General features: G+C 25.7%; 1 protein-coding gene across 11 annotated transcripts in view; it reads right to left on the reverse strand.

Annotated features, from left to right (window-relative positions):
• Positions 1-26,935, reverse strand: part of LOC136978689 (coiled-coil domain-containing protein AGAP005037-like) — a 526,382-nt gene that overhangs the window by 298,274 nt on the left and 201,173 nt on the right. The window contains exon 1 of one of the 11 annotated variants that reach the window (XM_067274447.1): positions 8,811-9,332. The exons of the other annotated variants lie outside the window; for them this stretch is intronic. Within the exon in view, the coding sequence (XP_067130548.1) occupies positions 8,811-9,050 (240 nt within the window). The 5' untranslated portion in view covers positions 9,051-9,332. Of the gene's footprint in view, positions 1-8,810; positions 9,333-26,935 lie in introns of those variants that run through there. 11 annotated transcript variants of the gene reach the window in all.

Raw genomic sequence — 26,935 nt, forward strand, 5'->3', positions numbered from 1 at the left:
TTTTCTAACTTGTTAATTATATTAGAGAATTTTTATAATATATATACTGCATAGTTATAGATTTATTTGAAAGTAACATGTTTAAAATTAAGAATAAGAAATAACAAATAAAGATAAAAACGAAAACAGTGGCAGTCAATAGCAATAAAAATAAACAATCATATTGTTCCTGCTTATTTTCTTGAAGGATTTAAAAAGAATAGCACTACTTTTAATTTTTATTTTAATTGAATGTAATATCTACGCGTTCACTCTTTTTTCTCTTTTATTATTTTCTAAATAAGCTATTTCCTATAAACATAAATATATCCTTTTAAGATTTAATAACTAGTTAATTAGTTTCTTAAAAATTTACATATAAATATTTCCCCAAAAATCTTTAATGTCACAGAATATATAAATATACAGTGCATAAAATTTCTCTAACATCATTTTCTATCTAAAATATATTTAAAATAAATTTTATGCTTTATTTCGAATGTAATCTTTATAATCTTGATTGAATCATGTTGGTAAAATATAAGAAAATATTTGTTGAATAAAATTTTTCAAATAAAAGTAAAATCAAAAATCAATTTTATAAAACAAGATAGCTTAAGAAAAAATTCTGCATGTGTATTTTCAATTTTATTATTGTTGCTTTAGGCATTTATAAAATTTGGTTTTTATGGCATGGACTAGAAAACTGATTTGATGATAACGAAATTATGCTGTGACATAATACATAATATTATTTATATATCAAATTATCGTTATTGACGAGTATGGACACAACTGGATTTTCTTTATACTTAAATTATTCTTTATAAAAATAGATTTTATAAATCGCATAAGCATTTAAATTTCAATACCAGTGTCTTTGAAGTTTTATAACTTTTTAATAATTATTTGTAATTATTAAAAAGTGCAATCAAATAATTATTTTATTCTTTAGTCTCTTTACCGTTTTTTATTATTTGATTATTTTATAAAATATAACCTAAGAGAAATATTTCTAAAAGTATAAAACACATAATATACGTATAATCTTATACTTAAGATAACGAGATTCTAGTCATATGCATAACTATTTTCTATTATAAAAAACTTAAACAAGCATAAGTTTTGTATTTTATCATTATTTTTTAAATATAATCATGCTAAGGAAGAGGAAGAAAATAATTTCCTTCGATCAAAATCATTCAAGGATATATAAAAGGATTTTTTTTCTTTTTAATCATTTTTATTATACTCGGCATTTGTTTATAATCACATTTATTAACTATTGATTTTATAATTACTTAAATATACACTTATAGTTAAAATGACTGAATGTTAAAGGGTCGCTACAAAAAAAAAGTTGTTTCATGTATCGACCCTTTAACGAAAATCTTTTTTTCCATTGAAACGTCTTTAAATTTATATAAACTTGTTTATTTGAAAAGTTTGAATTTTCACTATCATTTTTAAAAATGATAGTGAAAATTCATATACTGTACAATATGTATCTAATTTGCTCATGGGTTTCCTTGCAAAACGCTATTTTACAGTGTTAATGTGTAATGATTTACAGTGTAAATTTATAATAAAGTGCTAAATATAGATATGTTAATCATGTCTTCTTTTTATGAATAATAATGTTTTTTCTAATAATAATTTCAAATTCATTATTCACATGACATTACAATTAATAAATAATCAATTAAAATTAATTTCAATTATTTTATAAATAATTAATCAATTAAAAATTAATATATTAGTTTATACAAGTTTATGATTTTAAATACTTAACATTTATAAAACATTAATCATTATCACATATGAGAAAGATATAAATTTAAATTAACTTTTTGTTTTTGTAATCTGAATTACTATTTATATTTTTTATTCTACAGTACATGTAAATTTAACATTATAAATTATGAGTATTATACGGAAATCGGTGTATCACCAGAAAATAATTATACAGTATTTATAATGTCAATATTATACTAAAATGTAGAATATCATTAAATAATTATAAGAGTATATAAAAATAAATATCTTGCATGATATATTTTTCTATAAATAAATTTTTTAGCAGTATTGATATTTTTCAAATATAGTCTACAAAGATCTTTCTGAATATAATTTTAAATGCAGTATAAAAAAACAGAATTAATTGACTTCATGTTAAACTAATATTTACTATTAATTTTCAACCAGTGTCTTCCTAAAATATTGTTTAAATTGTGAAATTCTTTCTTTGAAAACTCTTAATTGTGAAAAATAAATAAATGTAATACAGTATTTACTAATTACCTTATTATTAATACGTAATTACTGAATATCATTGACAACTCATAGAAATAATAAAAAAAAATTCATAAATTTAAACGTGGACTATTCATATTTAAATCGGCAATTATTATGCAAATTGTTTTCATTTATAACATTAGATAAATGAAATACATGTAATGTTTTGAGAGCAATAGCAAATAATAGAATTATCAAACGTTCAAATCACTTTTCTGATATTTACTATTTTTTATTAATTAATTCTTTTTATTAACTAAATTATTAAATTAAATGTATATTAATTACGTTATCTTGTTTTATTATAAGTTAGTATTGAGCTTGATAATTTTCAACAATCAACTAATTTATATATCAAACAATTGAACAGAAAGCCAGCTGTACGCTTTTTTCGCTTATTTTCCACTTTTATCTATACCAATATTTCGGTAAAAGAATGTGACAGTGTGTTATATGTTGTGATGTTTGGTGTAATTATAAATGACATGTTCTACCCTAAAATCCAATCATGTTCTAATAAAGCGAATCGTTTTTCCCCTGATGTCGGCTTTATCTCGTGACAGATGGTTAACACAATAAAGTTAGCTTAACACTCCTGCTTTGACCACACTGAAATTATGATAAATTCTATATTATTAAATGATAAAACTATTTTATATATAAATATTACATACGTGTAATATTATTTTAATATAATTTCGCGTTTTAAAATCAGTTATATCTTTTAAAATCTGATAAAATAATTTTAGGAGTAGGAAAAATTTGATGCTTCAACTCGTTTACCAGATTAACGACATTTATAATGCGGTACATAAAACGTTCTCGCGTCAATACGCTATTTACCTCCAACGGCCAATGTTATAAACTATACTCCAGTGCATTGGAGTATCGATTTGGAACTGAGAGGTTTCGCCCGCTAGACAGCAATAGAAGCACTCTCCAGAACAAAGATTATTAATAAAAATAATAAAATATAATCTAGAAAATAAAAATTGGAACTAGAACGAAAACAATTTTACAATGGTCATATTTGCATTAATTACTTGGCTTTTAAGAATAAACTAAGTTAATATGATTTTACTTGATCATTTAAAATAATAATAGCAATTAATTACGTTAATGATTAATCAAAATTTATTCATAAATAAATGATTTTAACCTTGAAATAATTCACTCCTAATCTGTTAAATAAATTTAAACAGTCTGCAAATATCTTAAATTTGAATAACAAATTAATATCATCTACAATAGATTAAATATCTCTTAACCGTTAGAAAATGCTTATCTTTATTTATTCGGCAACTCGAGAACAATAGATTGTCGTGGCTGAATTTATAAATTTGCTAAGTAATTAAAAATTAATCTTTTGTTTCGATGACAATTACTAAATTAATTTGATCGAATTTCCTTTACGCCAATCTACAGTTCACATCATAATTCCATTCTAAGTGGAATACCATTTCTACAGATTATTATTATTAAATTAATACACTGATGTATGCTTAAATTTTAAGGAATTTTAGCATTTAATCATTTCATACTGCCGCTAAACTACGAACGTAATATTAATTTTTGAACATTTTTTTTATGAGTTATATCTATGTATGAAGCAAAAATATAATAATTATTATATTTTTAAAATTACGTAATGTTTACAATTGTGTAATAAAATGTCCTATTAATAATTTTAAACTTATAACTGTACATATCAACTTTTGTTATTTAAGAATTTAATAATTTGAAGATCCAATTTTACAATAATGCACATTTTGGTAATTAATAGTAAAAATTTATCTATTTAACCTAAGGACAAACTGGAATTACATGAACAGTAATTTTGTAATTATTATTCTAAAACAAAAGAACCATTAATTACGCTTTCAATAAAATTTTCAATTAATCAAATATCGCTTTTAATCTTTTCATTAACACTATGCAATATTTTTCACATACTCCGACGTATAAAATTTATAAAACTGAATTAGTATTCCTATATTTAATTAAAAATAAAAATATTTAAAAAGTTTTATAATTCTAGTAAATAGAATTTCTTTTCTTTTAAAGAAAATGTAAAATTACTTAACTTTTAAAAATGTAAATTATAAATTTTTATTATTTTTATTCATATTTTTATTTTGTTTTATTGTTTTTAAATAGTAAACTACTGTATTCATTTACGTTAGTTACTATTACCAACATTTATCAATGTATATTATATAATATCATAATGTAATTATAAAATCCACTTTTATAGCAAAAATAAAGAAAAATAAGATTTATTTAAAAACAAAATATATTATTTTCTTATTATTATACAAACAATTAATTAAATAAATTCACAATAAAATAATATAAAATGGAATATATTAAATCTTTATTAATTTATTTAAAGCTAAATATTATTAAAACTAGAATGAAATTATGATTAAAGAAAAACAAAGAGAAGTAAGAGAGCTTTGAAAAGTCAGTTATAATAAAAATAGATTTTACTATATTTTAGATGTAGATAAAATTGTAAAATCTAAAACAGTTTATACCATTCTTCTTACATTGTTTCAAGCAGTATAATATCTTTCACATGCATTTTAATTTAATAAATTGAACTGATAAAAATATTTAGCATTCATATATTTATTTCATGTTTACAAGAGTAATGTTTAATTATTACAGTAGCCCTTCGTAATATCGCGCTTTTTTGTTTTTTGGTTCCCAAATTTTAGATGCACTCGAGTCAATAAATTCTAAATTATCAATTGCCGCTGAATTTATTTTTGAAAACGAAATACGGTATTTTATTCCTACCATTGTCTTTGCAACTACCACTGCAGGTGAAACAACAAATTCTTCAAGATCTAAATAAGCAAAACAGGCGGTCAGGTCAATTATCATTTACGTTTCTTTTTGATATTAAAAGTTGTTATTTATTGGTTTTAAGTCTCCTCATTTACAAGTTTCCGTTTATTCGAAATTTCACACCTTTATGTGAATTGACGCAATACCGTCAATTCATATAAAGGTGTGAAATATTAAATTCACTGCGTAATGTGTAAGGAAAAGTCTTTATTTCTAAACGTAAAATTCTAAAGTTTTTATACAGTAGTAACTATTTTGCTTTTTAGAGAATTTTTACTCTGTAATTTCATACGTTTTGACGTTTTATTATATGTTCAATATTTATTTTTTAAATTTTCAATGACTGCATTTATAATTTTATTGAAAAATATAAATTACACGAATTTTTAATAAGCGATTTATTATGAAATACAGTAATGTATAATAAAATCGCGACTAATATTATGTTTTTATATCGACAGGATTTGTCTTTAAATGTCATTAAAGAAACAATAATGCTAAATTGGCGTTAGTGGTATCGATGTTTACATAAATGTTAATTAATACGATATAACCGCGAATAAAATTCGGCATTGAAAACAGCTTATTTTATATTAGAAACACTTGCTGATGAAAGAATAGAGGATAGAGATTCCATAGCATGTATAATCTGTTTAGTATAAGCCCAGAATTTTTAGTACTCGGTTACATCGCCCTTTTTCTTTGTTTTCCAACAAGCGCGATCTAACGAGGAACTTTTTTACTTTTTGTTTTCGAATTTTATAATCAGCATCAACATTTAATTAAATGATATTTAGTAAAATATAAATAAATAATAAAAATTCGATAGAACAATAATCCCGCCATTCAATCTGAAAAAATTCGACTGTTTATTATTATAATAACTATAAAATTATATGTTAAATGTGAATTAAATGAAAGTTTATTAAATTAGAGATCAGGATAAAGAGTTAATATTTATCATAATTTACTTATTATCTTAGTAAATTCAATAGCTCTCGTTTCGCTTAAAATATCTTATTTATAAATCATAAGAAAATAAATTGTATTTAATTTAGTTTATTTTCGCAGATTTAAATACAAGAATATTTCTAAAAAACTTTGAATAATTTATACGAACAACAAAGGATATCTGTAATTATCTTAATCGATAGTTGATTATTATTGATATTGTTAATTAATATGTAATGATTATAATTTTTTTAAGTAAGAGTAGATAATTATTAAAAACAAACATTGATCCTTTTTATACTTTAAAAATAGTAAATTATTTAAAAATATAAAGCTCATTTTATTCTGATATTGGAATAAAAACGTCTCTCTTTTATAATCAAATGCTAATTTAATTTTTAAAATATTTAAATGTGGCAGAGTTAATTTCATATTGATAGGTCAATTTCAAAATAATAAAAAAAAATGTCAATAAAACAGTTTCTCAATATTTATTTATATTTGATTTGAGCACAAACCATTTATTTTCTCTTCTTTTTCGTTTAAAACCTTGGATGCGTGTAGCATAACAAAAAGTTAACGTAGCGACGAAAGGTACGGTACATAAGATTGTCGTAAAAATTTCATTTTATACATTCACGCATACGATGACATATTTTATTTGTATTGTAAATCAGTTTTCAGAAACAAAACAAAGATTTTTACAGAGTAATATATTTACATAAAAAAATTGGAAAAAATATTTATTTTTATAGTGTATTGTAAATGCATAAAACATATCTCCTCGAGTAGATGTAAGAAAATATAATTATATTAGGTCAAAGACATAAAACTGTTAACGAACTGAATCAATAAAATGTGTTGACAATCAATATCAACAATTCAATTTCCAAAATACAGAAATTTTAAAATTGTATATATATACATATATAATCACCAACATGAATCTCAGTCACGAATACGATAATTGTGTCATGGTTAAGCGATAAAAAAATAAATAAATAAAACTCTTTTCTTCAATTAAAAACGATTAGATTTGTTTATTACATATCTAAATCTAACTAGTTTTTAACAAACGAAAAAAAGGAGTTTCAATTTGTAACAATTAAATACAAACAGAAATTATAAACATTTTAAGATAAAAAGAAAAGTTTATCATTATTTTTTTATAAGCCGCAAGTACATTGAACTAAATGAAGGAACCATAAAACGAGATCGAGCAAACTTTACTATATATAAATATTTTTTTATTGACATTGGACTTTCCTACTTCATATTAAAACATTAATAATAACTTGAAGTTGGGACTTCATGAAGAGACTTAATTACATTTGCGACGTCAGCACTAAAGAATGCAGCGAATATTTGATAAACTATGATTTGAATGACTTTCCAGAAATTACATATTCTTCGATTTTTTTCTTTTAAATTTTATCATTAAATCAATAATTTTTTAAATTTTAATAAAAATGTTTATGTCACATTAACTTTACATAATATGCACACTTAAGAATAATTCTTAACAACGAGGACAACTCCTATTTTGAAAAAGTAAACAAGTTTTAAATGATTAAATGTTATAAAATGATCATTTAAAAAATAACTTTAAATCAAATTAAGTTATTTGAATTTCCGTTTGAAGGGTTTATTAATAGTTTAATAAATAATTATAAACAGCTACGTGTATAACGATCTAGAGATTATTTACTAAAAATATAAATAAGAAGTTCATTTGCATTAAAAGATAACATATAATCCATGTTTAGCTTTAAACGACGCTTGTAAAGTATTTATGAAATGTAACTGTAATTTTAAAATTCTACATCAACTGCTCAATAACAAGATTTGTACACATGATAAAGTATCTGTCAATGAAGGATAAAGAACAAGAATGACACAAGCATAACGATCCGAATGATATCATCAGAGGATTTAGTGCTTTTTGGAAAACTAAATTAGCTTTAAGACAACAGCCACTCAGTCAGAATCGTTTCTAAGAAAGGTAGATTAATTAAGATTTTCCTCTTTATTTACTTTCCTTCGAGGACATGCACGAAGGCGTCCTTAGTGATTATCATTGCTTACTCTACATTGATTACACAGAATATGTAACAATTTTATAAGCAAGTAAAATCGAATACTGAAAAAATTATGTGATAAATTTTAAAAATAATCGATATAATAATTATAATTTTAATTAAAATTAATGATTAAAGCATTTTAATTTAAAATTTTTAACGCTGAAATATACTTAAATTATAAAAAAGTATAAATCATTAATGTAAAAAGTCTTCCGATAAAACGTAATGTTTCGTGTAATTTCTCTGCCAGTTTTGATTTAAATTCTTCAAAACTCATTAAAAATGTTGTAATAAATTTATTTTTCCCTGCGAGAAAAATATAATTTACAATCAATTCTGGCAAACGTACGTATAATTATGTGCAGATCTATAAAATGCCTTTAAAATCATCGGACATAGTCATAAATTTGTTTATTTCTTAAAACTATTTTAAAAGTTTTTAAAAATGAAAACTTTATTAAATGATAAATTACTTTTTTCATTGATATCAAACGTGTGCAAAATAAAAGTTGGAAACTTTTTTGTAATTTAAACTTATTGAAAAACTTCTGCCGCCGACCGGAAGGAGGGAAAAAATGCGAAAAGTTTGTGGAAGGAGATTCGGCTTTTCCTCGTTACCCGATTAAAAGAACGTTCATGTACAGTACCTACCGCGTCCATAATCGCTGGTGTAATTCGGGGAGGCGACTGGGCACGTGAGGCTGTCTTCTTGCGCAAAGGTGACATTAAAACCTGGTAAAGCAAAGACTTTTTACGTCGAGAATGACGAGCGGGAGAACAGGACGTGTCAGTAGATGACGACGAGCTACTACTAGCGTTAGAGGAAAGGGAAGGCGAATTGTGTCTAGAAGACGATCCTTGGTCGCGAAAGTGGACGATGGCTCGAAACATGACTTCCACCTTAAATCGCTCTTGATAGTATCAATGTGTTAAGCCTCGTGCCATCTGAGTGTAGAGGGCGCTTACTTCACTGCGGCAGCAATAGTCGTATCCATGGTAACGTGCAACTACACCGAGAAAGACTTAGTCAAAAATTGTTTATTTTCTCACCTTATCTTATATACGCAAGATGGCCAATTAGCAATTAATCTAATGCTATCGCGGTTCTTCAAATAAAGAATTATTCTCATAACGATTTCAAAAACTAATTGTGGTAGCACGCTCTTTAATTACTCCTTTATTAACTCCGTCCTACTCACTTCATTTGCACAAGAATTCATTTATAAATTAAATATTGATCATCATCTCGCTCTTTTAAATGACTAAACTCATTATGTTACATTGAGAATTATGTCACTAATTCGGATTATACGCCATATTTAATAGAATAATTAAATTTCCGTAAAACTTCTTTGGAAAAATACTTAACTGAAGTTTCAAACATCTATTTATATTTGTTGCAATGCATACTACTTTTTAAATTATTTATATAGCTTAAAAACTGTGTAGATTTAAAATTTAATATTAAATTCATTATATAATTTTTTAAAGATGATAGAAAACGAAAAAAAAAAAGAATATCAAGTCTTTGTACTTCAACACTGGGCGTGGTGCCAATTTTCTACTCTGCAGCAAAATAATATATATAAATTTCATTTTGTAAATCAAACGTATAATATGTAGAGGATGTAAAATTGTTTAGACACATAAAAGAATTACACATGTAATTCCAGAAGATACTCCAAATCAGTAGTCTATACGGAGTAAAGATGAATTGCTCGTTGCACGAATGTCTAATTTGAACTCCTTCACATCTATAAATGAAACTGCTTTAATGAAATAAAATAGATTCATAAATCAAATATTTTTTACAGACGAAGTAACTGAACTTATTTTTTATTCAGATTCAGAGATCGATCAATTCCATAAATTATAAATTAGATTAAAAAAAATTAATATTGATAAAGAAAGATAGTAAAAAAAAACTGTTTACAATCTCCGGAAAAAAACGATGCAAAATATGAATGATATCGCTAGTTACGTAGTGACAGTAACTATGAAATAATGATAACAAATATATATCAGCGAATAAAATAAAATCCAAAAATAAAATATTTATACTTTCAATTTAAAGGGATTTTAAAATTCTATTCTCATACAACCTTATTGCTTAAAATTTATGACAGTAATTACGTATAAAGATGTAGAATTTATAATGTAATCTTGTTATCAATCACTTAATAATTTTAATAGAATTTGATAAAAATTATATCGCAACCTTTAAAAAAAATCAATAAAAACTATCGATTAATTCAGTAGGCATAATCTCATTACATTGTAGTACAACTACAGAGACTTACGCCACACCCTTATTTCAAAACAGAGCTTTTCTCAAAAATAAGAAATAAATGTGATATAAAACTTACATGTTTTTGAAAATCAGAATCTTCAAAGTATAATTCATTTTTTCAAAATGTATAAAGAAAACAAAAATAAAATATGAATTGCTATTAAAAGAAAGAAAAACAATAATAAAAAATATTAGTTTAATATTAGTAGAAAAAAATACAACAAAATAAATAATATTTCATTTTTTTAATACTTTGTTTTTATTTTCTTCTTTTTTATTTGTAAAATAAAATTAAAACAAAGACCAAAAATAATTAATTCAAGATAAATTAGTGAATATGTAGATTATGCATTTAAGCCTTTAAAATAGTTTATTAATAATATAAGTTTGTTACGTTTAATTACAGATTTAGGAGTTTTGAAAATAAAACACGGATAATTAAATAAAAATCTATCGAACGTGAGTATCAGTATTGGTTGCAAAAGAATATTTAAAATTCTCACGCATTCGTAAATAATATATTTAAATCCGGATATAACAAGATAAATCTACAAAAAAAATAGTTATTGCAAATATCTTTTCGCGGATAAAAAGAAAGCAAAAATAAATAAGTCTATCAATTCGTATTTTGAACTAAAAAAATATGAGCTCAGTATTGTGTTGTTATAAAAAATTTATATTTTTGTATGCTAAAAATACCTTGGTTTTTAAATAGAAAAAACATTATTCATTTTATTCAATTCATAAATCAGCCGTATGATTTAAACATGCAAAAGTTAGGTTAGATAACTTCATTATTTGCAATCGGAACAAACACATAAAACTTAATATATGTCAAAATACTAGATTAATTTTTCAATAATTTCAATTAAATTTAATTTTTCAATTGTAAATACTGTAAAAGCGTTTATACTTGATTTGCTCCGTGCAGTTAACTATTTTGTAATTATTTTAACTTTCGTTCAAATTAAATGATAATGTTTCAGGAAAAATTTATTTAAGAATCTAAATTATTAGAATTAATTATTTTTTACAGTAACATTTTCTCTACAATTAATTTAGTTAAAAAACGAAATTGTGAATAAATTCTCTAAATTTAAATTGATTTGAACGGAGCCTTTGAAAATTTTCCAGTTAAGTTAGTCTAATAAGTTTAGAAGAAGTTTTCAAATAATTAATAATTTAAAACTCTGTTATTTATAGATAAAATTATATTAAATTAGTTGATAAAAATATTATATTCAACAATATTTCACTGATAAATTATATAAAAATAATAAAATTTACTTCTCTAATCTCTTAAAAAGAATAAAAATAATATTTTAAAAATTTTAATTCTCAACAGAAGTTTGTATAAATTGTTTACACTTATAAAAATTTGTATTGAGTTTAGATAATTACATACATAATCTATTTAAATTTATTTGTGAATCCGAAGTTATTATTAAAGTGTTTCGTGAGACATCGCTGAGAATGAGCTATTCAACTAATCTTTCCCATTTATCCATTACGGATTACGATGGATAAACTTGACAACGAATCGACCAGCAAGACTGAGAAAGGGTGAACGATATCCTTATTCGAACATGAAAAAAATAACTCGAGTCAGGATCGAATCCGGAATCTTCAAGTACTATCTACATTGAACTTAAATTTATGATGCGTGAAAAATAAATTGTTGTTTGCATTACCAAACGTAATTTCCTTTATTATGAAATTTTTCAGTTCTAATTACTTAATGATTCAAACAATTTTGATTAATTCCATAAAATATGCCTGTAAAATTTAATACGAAATATTACCGATATAAATTATAGTAATTTCTACTTGATCGTATTTTATCAGAAATAATGCATCTATGTAATTTTGGTTCGCAATAAATTCATTCATTTCGCATTATCTTAATTTTTTTTACTAAATAATACGCTTCGTGAGACGTGATCATAATCAAATTCCACTCGCGTTTTTATCATATGAATTTGCAATTTATATAAGTCTATTTTATAAAAAATGAATTCGATATCATAAACTATTTCTAATTTTAATTATCCCTTTTGCGCTTATTTACATTCTAAAAATAATATTTATTATTAAAATTTTTAATAATCTATAATTTTAAAAATATAATTTTAATTCCGTTTTTGTTTCCGTCCGATGAATAAATATTTTTCTATAAACAGTTAAAAGACAGTCGTTCCAAAAAAATTCTTTCCGACGTAATCTGCATTTGTCAGCGCTCATTTTTCGCAGATAAAAGGAGTCGAAATCCCGAATAGATACAGATGAATTTTCACAAGATGTCGTAAGATCTACCATTCCGATTTTAAATTTATTTGATTTTAATTGGTTTCCTGTGTATCTTTTAAGGAACTTCTTTTAGAAAGGACAGCTATGTAGCCTAAAAGGGAAGGTCTGGCTGTCTGATTCTTGGTTCTGGAACACTAAAAATGGTGATCGTCTAAAGAATTTTTTTGGAACGACTGTCTTTTAACTGTTTATAGGATAATTTTAATTATTAAGATAAGGTTATTCTGAATTAAACTTTTTAAATTTAAACAACGTTAATTTTCATTACTCGTAACTTGTAGTTTGGACATTATTATTAATTGTATAATCTTCATAACTATTTTTAAACTTTTATAATAGTAATATTATATGAGTAATACTATTATAAATTATTAAAATAATACAAAATAAGTTTTATTTAAAATAAATAATTGAATAATTTATTTTAAATTTAACTTTTAGTATGTTGTCATACTTTAAGCATATAAAACAGGTATAAATTGTAAGGATTATAACATAATTAAATATTAAACAGTCTTGAAGTGTTTTTATACTTCAGCAAGAATTTTTTCGAAATTATTTCTAACTTTTGAATTTGAATTTTAAAAAATTGTTTCAAAATATCGAAAATTATTAACAGAAAATTATTATTTTTTTAAGATGTCGGCGATATGATAGTTCGGCAAAGGAAATAACGTTTTAACTTATCGGGTAGAAGAAACTTCTGAGAAAAACTAATTTGGAAGATGCTATCGATCAATCAACCCATCAATTAAATAAGAAAAACCACAGTCTATATGTGTGTACGAAGAACTAATATTTATAACTACAATATACAGATTTAGAATTTACTAATGACAGAAGTAAAAAAAGTAAATGACAAAAAAATAAACACGACGGTATAATAGCAATATTTAAGTAAAATTAAGATTGCAACAAGTTTATTTAACTTACTTAAACTATTGTTTTCTTGAAAATAATCTACCACGAGATTTTGATTGATGTAGTACACTTTGATATTTGCCATACACGATTTAATTAATTTTGAAATACTTTTAATCTGCTATTCTATACAACACAACTCGAAAATCTGCTAATAAAATTAAAATAATCTTGATTCTCATCAGTAAGCAATACAGAACGTAGAAAATGAAAATTAGCATCTTGAAATTCCAATCATTTAGCATTCCGGTGGATTTAATGCGTCATTCAAAATCTTCTAAATCCAAAAAATGTCTTAAAAATATTTTTAAAAAAGACATTAAGATATTTTAAATGAATATTTGTTCGTTTAGCATTACAATTAATGCTAATTGTGTCAAACTTCATATGTAAATTTACATTTTATATTGCATCCGAATCATTAAAAAAACTGTATTATTTTCTCATAAATAACAAATAAAATTTTAAACATCTATTTATCGAAATGTATTTAAAATTCAAGAATTAATTTCAATTAGCTTATATTTTAAATTATCTTTATAAAATTATTACTTAACAGTTTTTATTTAAAGATATTATATATATATAATAACTTTATGTATACAAATTTTATGAAGATAATTATATATGTAATTAATACTTTAAGAAGGTATCTAACATATATGTGTATATATACGTATATAGCCCTATAGATCATATATTTTTAGTATGTATACAGCTTCAGGATACAACATAAAATATATATATTTTATATTAAAGTTTTCGTATTCTAAAACTTCTCAAATCTGTATAGAGAATGGCAATTTGTATTCAATTCGCAATATCAAAATTCAAATTTAATATAATGCATTAAACATTTATTTTGGAAAAAATTGTAGTAGTATCTAAATCTGGTTAGTTCATTTCTGATGTTTTGAAAAATAATGGCACTCCTATAGATTTCGAATTGCTTTAATGCAGCTAGAAGAAGAATGGTCTTAAAGTCATTTTTACTACACCCAGTGGGATTAACTTCTTTTCTGTGTTGCAGCGTAAAGGGACTGGAATCCAAATTACAGATAGAACCTGAACAAAACACAATTGTAAATGATTTTCGTTCAGGTTAATTAGGAGTTTCTTCCTGCAGGCTTAAAGCATGATAAGAGATTGCTATTTGTTTTATTTTATTTTATTTTTTTCGTTTGAAATACTGCAATTAATATTTGTTACAAAACGGATTTCTTTTTTTGTTTGTAAAAATATTTCATGTCGAAAAATGATTTAATTTATCCAAACTTATTTTATAAAGCATCAAAATGCAATAAATCAATGTTTGAAAAAAAAAACTGTTTACATATTCGAATAAATTGAAAAATAAATAACTTACAACACAAACATTATTTATTTTTTCGATAAACTATTGTGATAAATAAAAATAAATATCGCATATAATAATATACGTATAGTCTCTGCATAATTAGAATACTTACGAAAAAATTTTAAGCTTCAGAAAAAAAAAATTCATTAAAAAAATAACAATTCAGAACCGGTAAAAAAGCAACAAATATTTTAGAATAACGGGTGATGAGTCATTATCACAAAGATATTATAGATGAGAAAATGGATTAAAATTGGAAAAAAATTGCCCCCATTTGTTACATAGATAACGAATACAATCTGTCAAAGTAGTTTTTTTTTTTGCAATTTCGAAATTGTATGATTTCAAGATTAACTTTAGTCATTTTTCTCAAAATTTTTAGAATTATAATAAAATGAAAACGAATTATTTATTTATAAGTATTAGCATAATATACAGGAACCAGTCGGTTAGACATCTTTTAGTATTTATTGAAATAATATTAATCACAAAATGACAAACTTTTTAAATAAAATTATAAGAATAAATATTTCTTTAATTGATTTTTAGATATCTCGCATAAAAGTAATAAGAAAGATATCACAGGCATTCTCCATTGTCAAAGAAGTCGTGTTCTACGACGAGTATTAACAAAATGATACCCATATTCTTCTTCGATCACTACAGCTGTACTTATCGAATTTTGGAAATGGTCAGCTTTGTCAACATTGAACGTTATTGTGAAGCTTTCTCTACATTTACAGTTGTAATAAAATCGAATCATACAAAGCCCTGTTCCTGCGCAACGTACAATGAACGATTTTTGAAAATGATCTGAAATATTTGCATTTTAAGTTTAATGTGTTGTCATTTCAAATATCCTCAAATAAATGATTTTAAAAAATTAAAACGGATATTTCGAGTTAAACACATAAAAATGAAATGTATATTAAAAAATAAAACAACTAACGTAAAAAATCGATATCGCTATAGTTTTAGATGCACACGCAATTTTTATAAGCGAGATTTTCAATAACTCTTGAACAATAAAATATCGTGTAAAAAAAATAGGTTCTGCTCAATAAATCTAATTTGTTAAATAAAGTTTAAATTTAAATTTTTATTTGAGATTCAATTAGCATCTTATTAGCTGAGTAACAAAACACTACGGCAAATCTAATAAGTAATACTCCTCACAAATTCTCTTTATAGGAATTGCATAATATATTTCACAATTCCCCGCGAGAACTAGAAAGACAATAAAAAATCACATTTAAAAAATTTTAGTTCTTACATTTCTGAGTTTTACTTTTGTTTTTAATTTATTATTCGTATTTATTTGTAATTATATAACTACGATTTTAATCGTTTTCATTTCCGTAATGAAAATTCCGCGTGGCTTGTACAATTTTCATTTGTGGAAGTTTATGTTAATGTTTAAATAATTTTTCTTATTTTGCGCATTTATGAAATATATTAATAAGGTAGCTGTAACTGCTTAACCATTGTAGGCTGTTTGCGTCCATTTTGACTGAAATAAATCTAAACTTTTTACTTATTTTATTATAAATTATTCTGTATAAATCACACATCTTGACCTTTTGTTTATAACAACAATCTCTATATATCTTGATTTAAATTTAAAAAAAAAAAAAACATATACATCATTAAAATATATATATATATATTACTTAAGTACTGTTTGAGTCAAAATTGACTCAAGCAGATTTTGCTTCACTTCAACTGCAAATCACGTTCTAACTTGCTTTATCTTTGCGCAAATTATTTGTTTCATTACAGTCAAACCTCAGTATTCGAATAGAATTTGTTCCTAAAAGTTGTTCGAAAACCGAAACAAATTTTCTAATAAGAAACAATATAAAATGGATTAATCAGTTTCCGATCACAAAAATAAAAAAATTTTTTTTTTTACCTTTTTAGCTGTATTTCTTGCATAAAAATGCCTACAAATGCAATGTAACATTATATATATATAATTCATTTATTATATTATATAATAAATTTTTGTCATTTAATTTGACTTAAGCATCTTTAAAGACAAATTCTTGGATGCCATTTATATTACATGAATATCAATTAACGTGGTTTTATTAATTAATTTGATTTAAATTCAACTGCGGCGCATACCGAAAGACAGAAGTATCATCTTTTCCACATGCATATTGAAATGTATTTTAAATAGCAACGTCATCGACGATTCGTATCGTAACATCTAATGACGCGAGGCGATCTGGAGCCACTAACTTCTGAATTGGTAGTCCTGTCGTTGATTGGTCGAGTCGTCGGCTTTCTTTAACATAAGCAGTATAAAAAAATGACCATCTGTGCCTCTCTAATCTGTGGCCAGCTCTTGCCGAGTACCTTGTTCAGAAACCGAGTTATCGTATGACAACCGAGTTAAATATTAGTTCAAAATTTTGTCCGTAAACCGAATTGTTCTAAAAGTGAGTCGTTCGAAAACCGAAGTTTGACTGTATTTTGTATTTTATGTCACTTGCTAGATATGTCTAGGTATAACTATTTTCTCTTTTACTTCAGAATGAAGATTTTTCGTAGAGTTTTTTTTTCATTAGGCCGCAATCTGAAAAAATTGTAAACCTGCAAATTTACACTGTCCGTCCTTCCTTAGTCTCAAGAACAAGTTAAATCAGTGTTTCCCAACCTTTTTTGTGCTATGCCCCACCTAAGCCTTTCTAAAATTCTTATGCTCCCCAATATATACGTTGAACTCTTTTGGAAGGTCTCTCGTTGTCGTGTTCGTTGAAGTTTTTCTTGCACTTAATTGCCACACTGTTTTATTGTAACCACGATAAAACCCAATCCTTTCATCAAAGTCTTTTGCACTTTCCAGTCATTGCCAAATGTGACCTGGAACACCACAACTCACGTCTGCCCACCTCGAGGTCTGGGCAAAGAATGTCCTTTCTCCTCTTTCACCGGCCTCAGAACCTTGTTCATCTCTTTGTTCTCAGTGGTTCCCAGAATTGTTAATCCCATCCCAAGGGAAAAGGGTTATAAAGGGAAGTTCTAGAAAGAAAGGGAAACAAAGAACAAATAAAATTAAAACTAACTTAAATCAATATTTACAATAAATATGGCACACAGCGGCTATATGGTTAACTTAAACTCTGGATGAGTTCATTTTTGAATTGCCCCCTTAACAATCAAATTGCCCCTCTGTGGGGCGTGGGCTCCACGTTGGGAAACACTGAGTTAAATATATGAAATACGTGACCAGATATAGAAACTTTAAGAGAAGGAGTTATGGAGCACCGGAAGTTACGTTATTTCAATTCAATAATTTCCCCGAAAGATGTTAGATGACTGGCACGATTCTAATGTTTAAGGAAAACTATGATGCACAGGGGCAAGGCACTACTAATTTGAGGTGGAGAGCAAAAAGTTTAAATTGAATTTAATTATTGCGTATTCTGAAACCGTGTCTTTTTTTCTGTTTTACTGTCATAACTAGGTGCATAGACAGACACTGGCAATTTAATTAATTAAAAATATGATTAAAATTTGCAGCCCGGCATTGTGATGATGTCACAATAAATAATTGTTTTGGAATAGTGTCTTCTCTTATCCAGAAAACAAAAATATGGCAGATTTTATTGTACAGTACTTGAAGAATTATTAGGCCTATATGCTTCCAATTCAATATCAGAAGCACATAAAAATTCTTTAAATACATTATTGTTATTTATTTTTTAATCCAATTTTACAGATATTCGTAAACAAAATTGTATAACAGCCCCTAAAACAAATCCTGCATACGTACAATTTTATCAAATATAACTGATATATCTTCCTATAATGCTTATTGTTGCATGCAAAAGTTAACTGTACTCAAAAGTCTTCTCGTTTGGATAAAAGAAGATGGTTTTTAGAAACACTCTGGGAATAATTGATAAAAGCCATTTATTCAAAGCAGACCACACATGCCAAACAAATAACACCCGTAGAGTAAATAAATTTCAGAAGTCTCAATTAACTGTGGGTGAGCCAGAACAGTCAACATCAGAAAATTCGAGAAAAAGATGTAGAATATGCCCTAAAACAGACAACAAATGCACTATTATATGGAATGTATGCAAAGGATTTGTTTGAAAGAAAGTAACACAAGCATATTCTAATTGTTATCATTATGAATTTTCTATTTAAAAAATTGTCATATCCCTTATACAGAAACAATAAAACCAACATTTTAATTTTTAAAAAAATTATTATAAATTATTAGATGTTACTTCATTTCAGTAAACTTTTTAAATGTTTTACATCAGGGTCAAATTGAACCCAAACAGCTTAAACGTAGAGTAACATTAAGCAACTATAAAAGTTAACAGTGTAGCGTATAAAATGCAGTAAAATGCTCATTTATTTATGTAACATTTTCTCTTAATTATTTCGACGAGATAGCATTGCAATAAAATTTTTCTCTTACCATTTTGAATAATTCGGACTTGAATCAAGTGAAAATGTTAAAGATTGTTACATAAGTTTTGTGCGATTTCTTTTTCATCTATGAATTATAACAGGCAAAATAAAGACCTTCATAATTCAAAATACTCTTTTAAAAAAGTAAGAGTCAAATAAAATCATTAGAAACAAATGAATGTCATCAATTAACGATGTATTATACATCTTTTAAATAATTTTGATTCCATTTATAATCTCAATTAATTTGAACAAGATTTACTAACTTTTCTTTTTTAAGCTGTTTGTTGATGAAGAAATGTTTATAATTACTATTTTTGTCTTCTTATTTTTTCTATTTTTGCATATATAAAACAGGAAAAATAAGAAAACACAATAGAATAAATAAGGAAAACATAAATGGGATTTATAAAACATTTCTTTATCAACAGACAGCTTAAAAAAGAAAAGCCAAATAATCCACTAAAAAACAACAATTAATGTTTTCGCTTTATTTTAGAATTTTAATCTAAGAAAAAAGTAAATTATTTGGGAAATGATATGTCACATTTTTTGTAATAATTTTTAAGCTATATCAATAAATATACAACTAAAAATCCAATTATGTTGTATTTTCATTAAATTTCTATATAATATTCCTAAAATTATATGTGATCGCATAAAATTGTAGAATATTACTATCCATAAAGCCTAAAAATTCATAATTTAGTATATGTAGACCTTTATGTATATATGTACTGTACATATATGTAAAATTTTTTCTGAATACATAATAGATTTTTAAATAACATCAATAAACAATATCTTCGATGCTACGGGAATAAAATAAGTTTTTGTAACGATATAGAGAATATTGCAACCGAAAAGTTGAACAGAAATGTAGCTTTGTAATATATCAAATCCGTGTGCAGGAATTTTAAAAGGATGATGTTTAATAATAAATTATTTTTTCTTGCCAGTTTATTAATTTTAATTGTATATAGATTAATGCAATGTGCAGTAAACTAAGGAGGAATTGAATGGATAGAAAATATAAGTTGTAAGCTCTACAATATATTAAAATAAACAACTGAAGTGCCTTTGACCGGTGTGCTTCTTCTCTCAGTAAATCGCAAACGTTCTCGAAACTCGTCGGGTTCTTCCTCAGGCGTAACGGAATTCTGTGTTCTAAAAATTTAAATATCCCGTCGAAGTTGACCGTTGATTTAGAAAAAGCAGTTATTTATTTTAATTTCGCTCCGGTGTTTATCCTTTATACTTTATACAATATGTTGTTTAATTTTAACTTGATTTAATCATTTTATTCTTTTCAATTAGAAATTAAACTCCTAAAATGCTCTCCGTATGTACAGTACGGCCTTGTAATATGCATACTACATTTAAAATTTATCTTAAATTTATATTAATTTTATATCTTTACATATCTTACATCCTTCATCTTACTCAGTTAGTCCTAGTTGTAAGTTAGATTAGGGACACTTAGCTTGGTTTCCAATTAGGATATGATAGGTTGGGTTAAATTAGATTAGGGTTTGTTAGCTTCAGTCCTCTGGTTAGGTTCGTCCTAGGTTATGGTAGATTAGTTTAATTAGTGAGTAAGTTAATGTTTAAAAATAAAATAAAATAAATAAAAAAAAATTGGGGTCTTGCCCGTTTGTCTCTGTCAGTCCGTTCGTCTCGTCTAGTTTGTCATTGTGTTCGTTTCCTTTTCGCGCTGTTTGTCTAGCTGTTAAGTAGTATTAAGATTCGCAATCATGTTCAGTTTTATTCGTATTAAGTAGATATAAGTCTTCCTACTAACAGCCACTTGGCACTAACTTCTACACTTAGCTATTTGTGGCGGCACTCAATTATTGGTGTTCACTACATTCAGGTTTTCTTTCAGACCCTTTGGGGGTCTACGACCTCGCAGCATAAAAACTGCACGCCAACATCAAACATAGACAGTAGAGAAAGGTAGGATCCCTCTGAACGGCGTACATATGGTTACAGTACCCTCTATCTCCTCTCTCTCCTTCTTCCCCTCCCCTTTCCCTTACCCTGTTTTCTGCTGGCTAAACACTTCGTGTACGGCCGATGTCTTTCTATAATAATAATAATAATCCTTCATCTTATATTCTTTAGTATTATATATAATCTAAATATATTATTGAAAACAATCGCGGATAATTTTGCAAATATTTACTATAAAAAAAAATATATATATATAATATAAATTATATATTTATAATATAACAAATTATTTTGTGTGTGATATAATACATTAATTAATCTTTAAAATTATCTCAACAAATACATTATTATGGCAATTTTATAAATAAAGTATGCTGTTAAATATATAATTCTACTAATCTAAAATTAAAAATGAAATTGACCAACTCTTTCCATTTATTTACGTGATGATGTCTTCTAATTTTACCAATGATAAACTAAACAATAAACCCACGCTCTATTTATTATTATTTCATATATTTTTTCTGGATTCGTTTCCTGCACTATATTGTATATATCTATGTAAGTATATAATATTATTATTTAATTAATTTTTATATTTATTATTTAAATATTTAATTCCTACTTTGGCAGATGTTATAAAATATACGCAATAGGAATTAAATCGTTATATTATCTAATCATAGCTATAAAAATATAAATAAATATAGTATATATATTTTTATATCCGAATTCAAACAATAAAAAGAAAGCTTCATGTTAAGTTATTACGACCAAACTCTGCAATTTAATAGTAATGAAATCCGTAATGTTTACTTATCTATTAATATTTTGAATTATAATTATTCATTCCAAAACAATTTCGGTTAATAACGTTTAGTATTCACTTATAGAAACGTATCGAAAAATAATTTAAAATATATGCTTTCCACCTAAAATTAGTAAAGTCCTTGTACTGTACATCATACTTTCCTGCTAGAAATAGAGTCGTGCCGGTCATCTATCTAATTCTTTTCAGGGGAAAAATTTTTGAATTGAAATAATGTGACTTCCGGTTTGAATCGGAAGTTCACATATAGTTAATCCAGATTGGAAAGCCTAAGGGCTCTCCTGTCCAATCTGGTCTAGGCTTTCATCGAGCTAGCTCCGTTCTAGAGATTAAAGGACAGACAGTGCGAATTTATAGATCTATAATTCATTCAAATTGAAGCCCAATATATTTTTGTAGTATTCGTCAAAGTTTATTTCTTTTATCAAAATTAATTCCTAATGAAATACATATTTTATATTTTAAATAGTTATTGAAAATTAATTTGGAAATACATTTGCTTTTGTAATTGTTTCTAAATCTCTATGCAGAGTGTCCTCGATATACGTCGCGCGGATTAGTTGCTTCGTCGTTGATTAATTAGAGATGATAAACTCGATATACATAAAATATATCCACATTTCCGTCGTTTCAACAAGGGATAAACAGTACATGAATATTTCTTACAAGCATTCTCTGTATTTATAACTATATATACATAGTATATTTACAGATGTGTGTACGGATGAATATGTATATATAATTCACCCCAGTTATATATACGTATATACAGTAAACCTCACTTATATAGCCATCTTGGAAATATGGTCAGAAATATACAATTTCTGACCATATAAGTGAGATGGTCACTTAAATGGAGTTAAAAAAAATTAGTATAGAGAATTGTAATTAGACTACTGTATTGAATCCTGTTAAATATTTAATACAGATCTCAGCAGACGGTTCTAAAACTGTAGCAATAGAGTTCAATTCTGTTTAAAGTGCTTCAAATAATAGGTTGAATTTAGGAATGCGGGATTTTCCTGTTCTGTTGGCCACGTAAATGGGGATAAACGTCACATTAGGGCGCTTCTATCTTAGTCACTTAAGTAAAATGGCCAATGGCCCCCAAGATAAAGTTTGACTTAAATTAAAACTTGTGCAGTTTTACAGGAGAATTTCATGAATGGTGGCATAAGGCAAGGTGAATGGAAAGCGAGGTTTTACTGTATATATATAGCATACAACAAAACGTAAGTACAATAAGTCTGTATTAAATATTTAATTCGACAATAAATATTTACGAAACTGTATAGTCATTATTGTCTCCTATAAAGTATTGTACTGTACTGTGTTGGAAATCATAATTTTAGAGAATGTATAATGAAATAAAAATGTATATAATATAAATAGCGAAGCTTATTCAAATGCCTATACACTTCCATATAAATTCTGATTTTTTAGTTGGTCTGGAACTTATCTCCCATATAATACATTAGTTCAATGCGAGATCGATGTCCAATTTACGTCGTTTCAAGTCGTGCTTTTTAGCAGTATAACTACAACTTATTTTATAATTAGTTATACCAAACTAAATAAACAAACAAGAACTAAAAGCAAAATTTTTGTTGCTTTATAGCGTTTATAAATCTTCTACTTTGTCACAGAAAAAATAAAATTCTGTAAATTCTGTATACTTGCAGTTTGGAGAATTATCTTGTTTAATACTCTATACACTTCAAATACTTTTTAATAGTATAACTTGTTTTTTTTTTTATTATTTCAGATTTCAAAATTAATTAATTATTAAATTTAATCTTAATTATTACAATGCATTTTGTTTTTCCCTAAGCTTTTTAATTTAATAATAAAAACGGTAATAATAATGAAGTCTTTTAAAATCAATATTTATCAAAAAGTAAGTTAAAATTGAACTGTTAAAGTATGTACAAATCATCGAAGTAATCAAGAAAAAAATAAAATAATGTAAAAATGGGAAATTTTCATCACTTTGTTATTTTTATGAACGAAATGTAAGTAATATTTTCTCTTGTGATTTCTTTAAACGTTTAATACTACTCTGTTTTTACACAAGTCCAAATTTATCGTTAAAAATTTTAATTATATTTATTATTATTAATTAAAACTGAAACTAAATATTCAAATTTCTTGTAAGAAAACTAATTATTATTTATTAATTTAAATAATAAATTAATATTACATTAAATATTTATAAAATCCGTTGGCATTTTATTAAAGAAAACACTTGAGATAACAATACATAATCGTTTCAAATTAATTGAGTTAATTATTTAATTATAAAAATCTTAATTAACATTTCAAAATATATACTACTTTATTAAATTTATAAATTACTTATTTTTTTTATTTTTTACATGATTATTATAGTTTGTAACCAAATCATTTATGAAAATGAAATACGAAAAAAATTTAATATTATATTTATAACCAGAATCATCTTTCTTTATTTAAGACATAAGTTTTTAACGAAACGTTTAATGAATTTTGTCTATGAAAAAATCATCAGGTGCCATACCAGCTGTGAAAAATGACCAGAGTGAAAAACGATGGATTGTGCAGTACTTGCGTACATTTTTGTAAAGATTTAATTTTTTTATTTTCTAGAAGATTTGATTACATTTCCTTTTTTTTCCTTTTTGTTTGTTTATTGAATAAAAACAAACAATTTCAGAGAATCATATATCTACTTCATCTTCTACAATAAAAAAATTCTTTTCGTGTAAAGTATTAAAATTAACTAGATAAACGCAATCTATAAATAACGCTAACAAATTAAATAGTTTTACAAGAATAGAAACAGATATCCTCTTCTCTTTCTCTTTGTATATTATACGAAGATTGTATGAAGACAGAATGGCAAGAAAGGAAAGTATTAAATATTTTATTTATTTACACGTAGTTAAATTTTTCTCGATGAAACCACTTATCGTACAATTATAACTTAATAATAATTTCGAATTTAATCCTTTTAAACTAAATATGAAATTTTAATTAAATAATTTTAATGTATTTTATGATTAATAATTAATAACAATTTAATTCTAATAGAATTTTTAAAATTATGTCATTATATGTTAAAAACAGACTTGCCAGATAGATTTTTAGAGTTAAAAATAAGCTAATTTTTGATTAAATTGATCTACAGTGAGTAAAATATAGAAAACGAACATTTATCATAAGAAAAACTATTTAAAAGATCTAAGAAACAACTTTTCCCAAGCAAAGGCTAGTGTTTAAACTGTAAACTGTAATCCAAACGTATTATTATCATCAGAAATTTGGGGCCGTCTATAAATTATGTAAGGTATTTTGGGATGGGTGAGGGTCAAGGATTTCTTACGATTTCTTACTCAGGGGTAGGGGAGTAATAGACATCGTCTTACGTAATATTCTTATTTTTATTTTTTGATCTCGTTGAGTGCTGGAGTTTTGAATTTGGCTTTAATTTGGCGGTTTCTATTAAGAACTTTCATTGTACTAACGCCATCTCGTGTGACGTGATAGAATAATAACGCTAGCAGAATCACGCTCTACACATTTTTTATCATGGGAGAAAGGCCGTGTAGTAGTTTCTCTCTGTTTTTTTATATTAGAATAAGTGCGTCACTCCTATGGGTGTATAACACTAAGAATACATAAACCAAAATATATGATACAAAGTAAACATAAAATTAGTATTCGGCTTTTAGTGAAAACTAAAATGTGAAATTATAAATTATAAATAGTCTTTTCTTCCATACTTTTTGAACATAATTGTAAAAAGCAGCAAACAGTAGCTTCTGAACAAGCTTATCAAGTGGACATGACCACCTGAAACCAAGCATAAACATTTCTAATTTCAGAATAAGTCTATCTTGATCGTAAATTGGACAATGCTAGATCATATGGTCGACGGTGTCTAAGTTTTCTGTAGAGCAAAAGCAAGAGGCAGTTTCTGCCCGGTTATACATCCCCAGATAGCTTGTAAAATTATCATGCTCAGTAAGTAGTTGAGCAGTAGCAAACGTCAAATCTCTAAGTGGTGATGAGAACGTGCATTCAACACTAAGAAAATAAAGTCTTGTTATTCTACCAGTTTTACTGCTCAACTATTGTTGATTCCACTTTTGCATAACGTTGTCATGAATATAATTTTTAAGGTGAGAGGATGTGAGTGTAGTCCAATTCAGTGTCCTTTGCAGCTGACTCAGGCTAAAAGTTGGCTTTTTCATTTCCTAGTATGCCACTATGGCCAGGAACAAATATAAAAGTTATCTTATTTACAAGATTTTTAATATGGTGCTCGATATATGCAATTTTATTGTTATTGCAATTGGGATTTAATAGAGCTTTTAGGACAGACTGAGAATCCTGTAAATGTTGATAGACAGAGTTTTGTTTGGTAGTGAAATGGCTCACTGAACAGCTTTGTAGACAGCATCTTCAGCTTGATAGATGGAGGTGTATGGGAGGTATCTGTACCTTCTTACATATTTTGGGCAAAATATGTCAATTCGGAGGAAGATACAGATACTTGAGCGGATATGAAGGGGGCTTTTGGACTTATCTGTGTAGATATTAATGTCTGCATGGTTATCCATAGAGGAAGCAGATGACCAAATGTACCCTGAGGATAACCTTGTTTACAGGGTGATGATCAGAGATAGGGTAATTACAATATG

The sequence above is a fragment of the Centruroides vittatus genome, unplaced genomic scaffold (genome assembly GCF_030686945.1).
Source record: "Centruroides vittatus isolate TY-2023 unplaced genomic scaffold, ASM3068694v2 contig_549, whole genome shotgun sequence".
NCBI lineage: Eukaryota > Metazoa > Arthropoda > Arachnida > Scorpiones > Buthidae > Centruroides > Centruroides vittatus.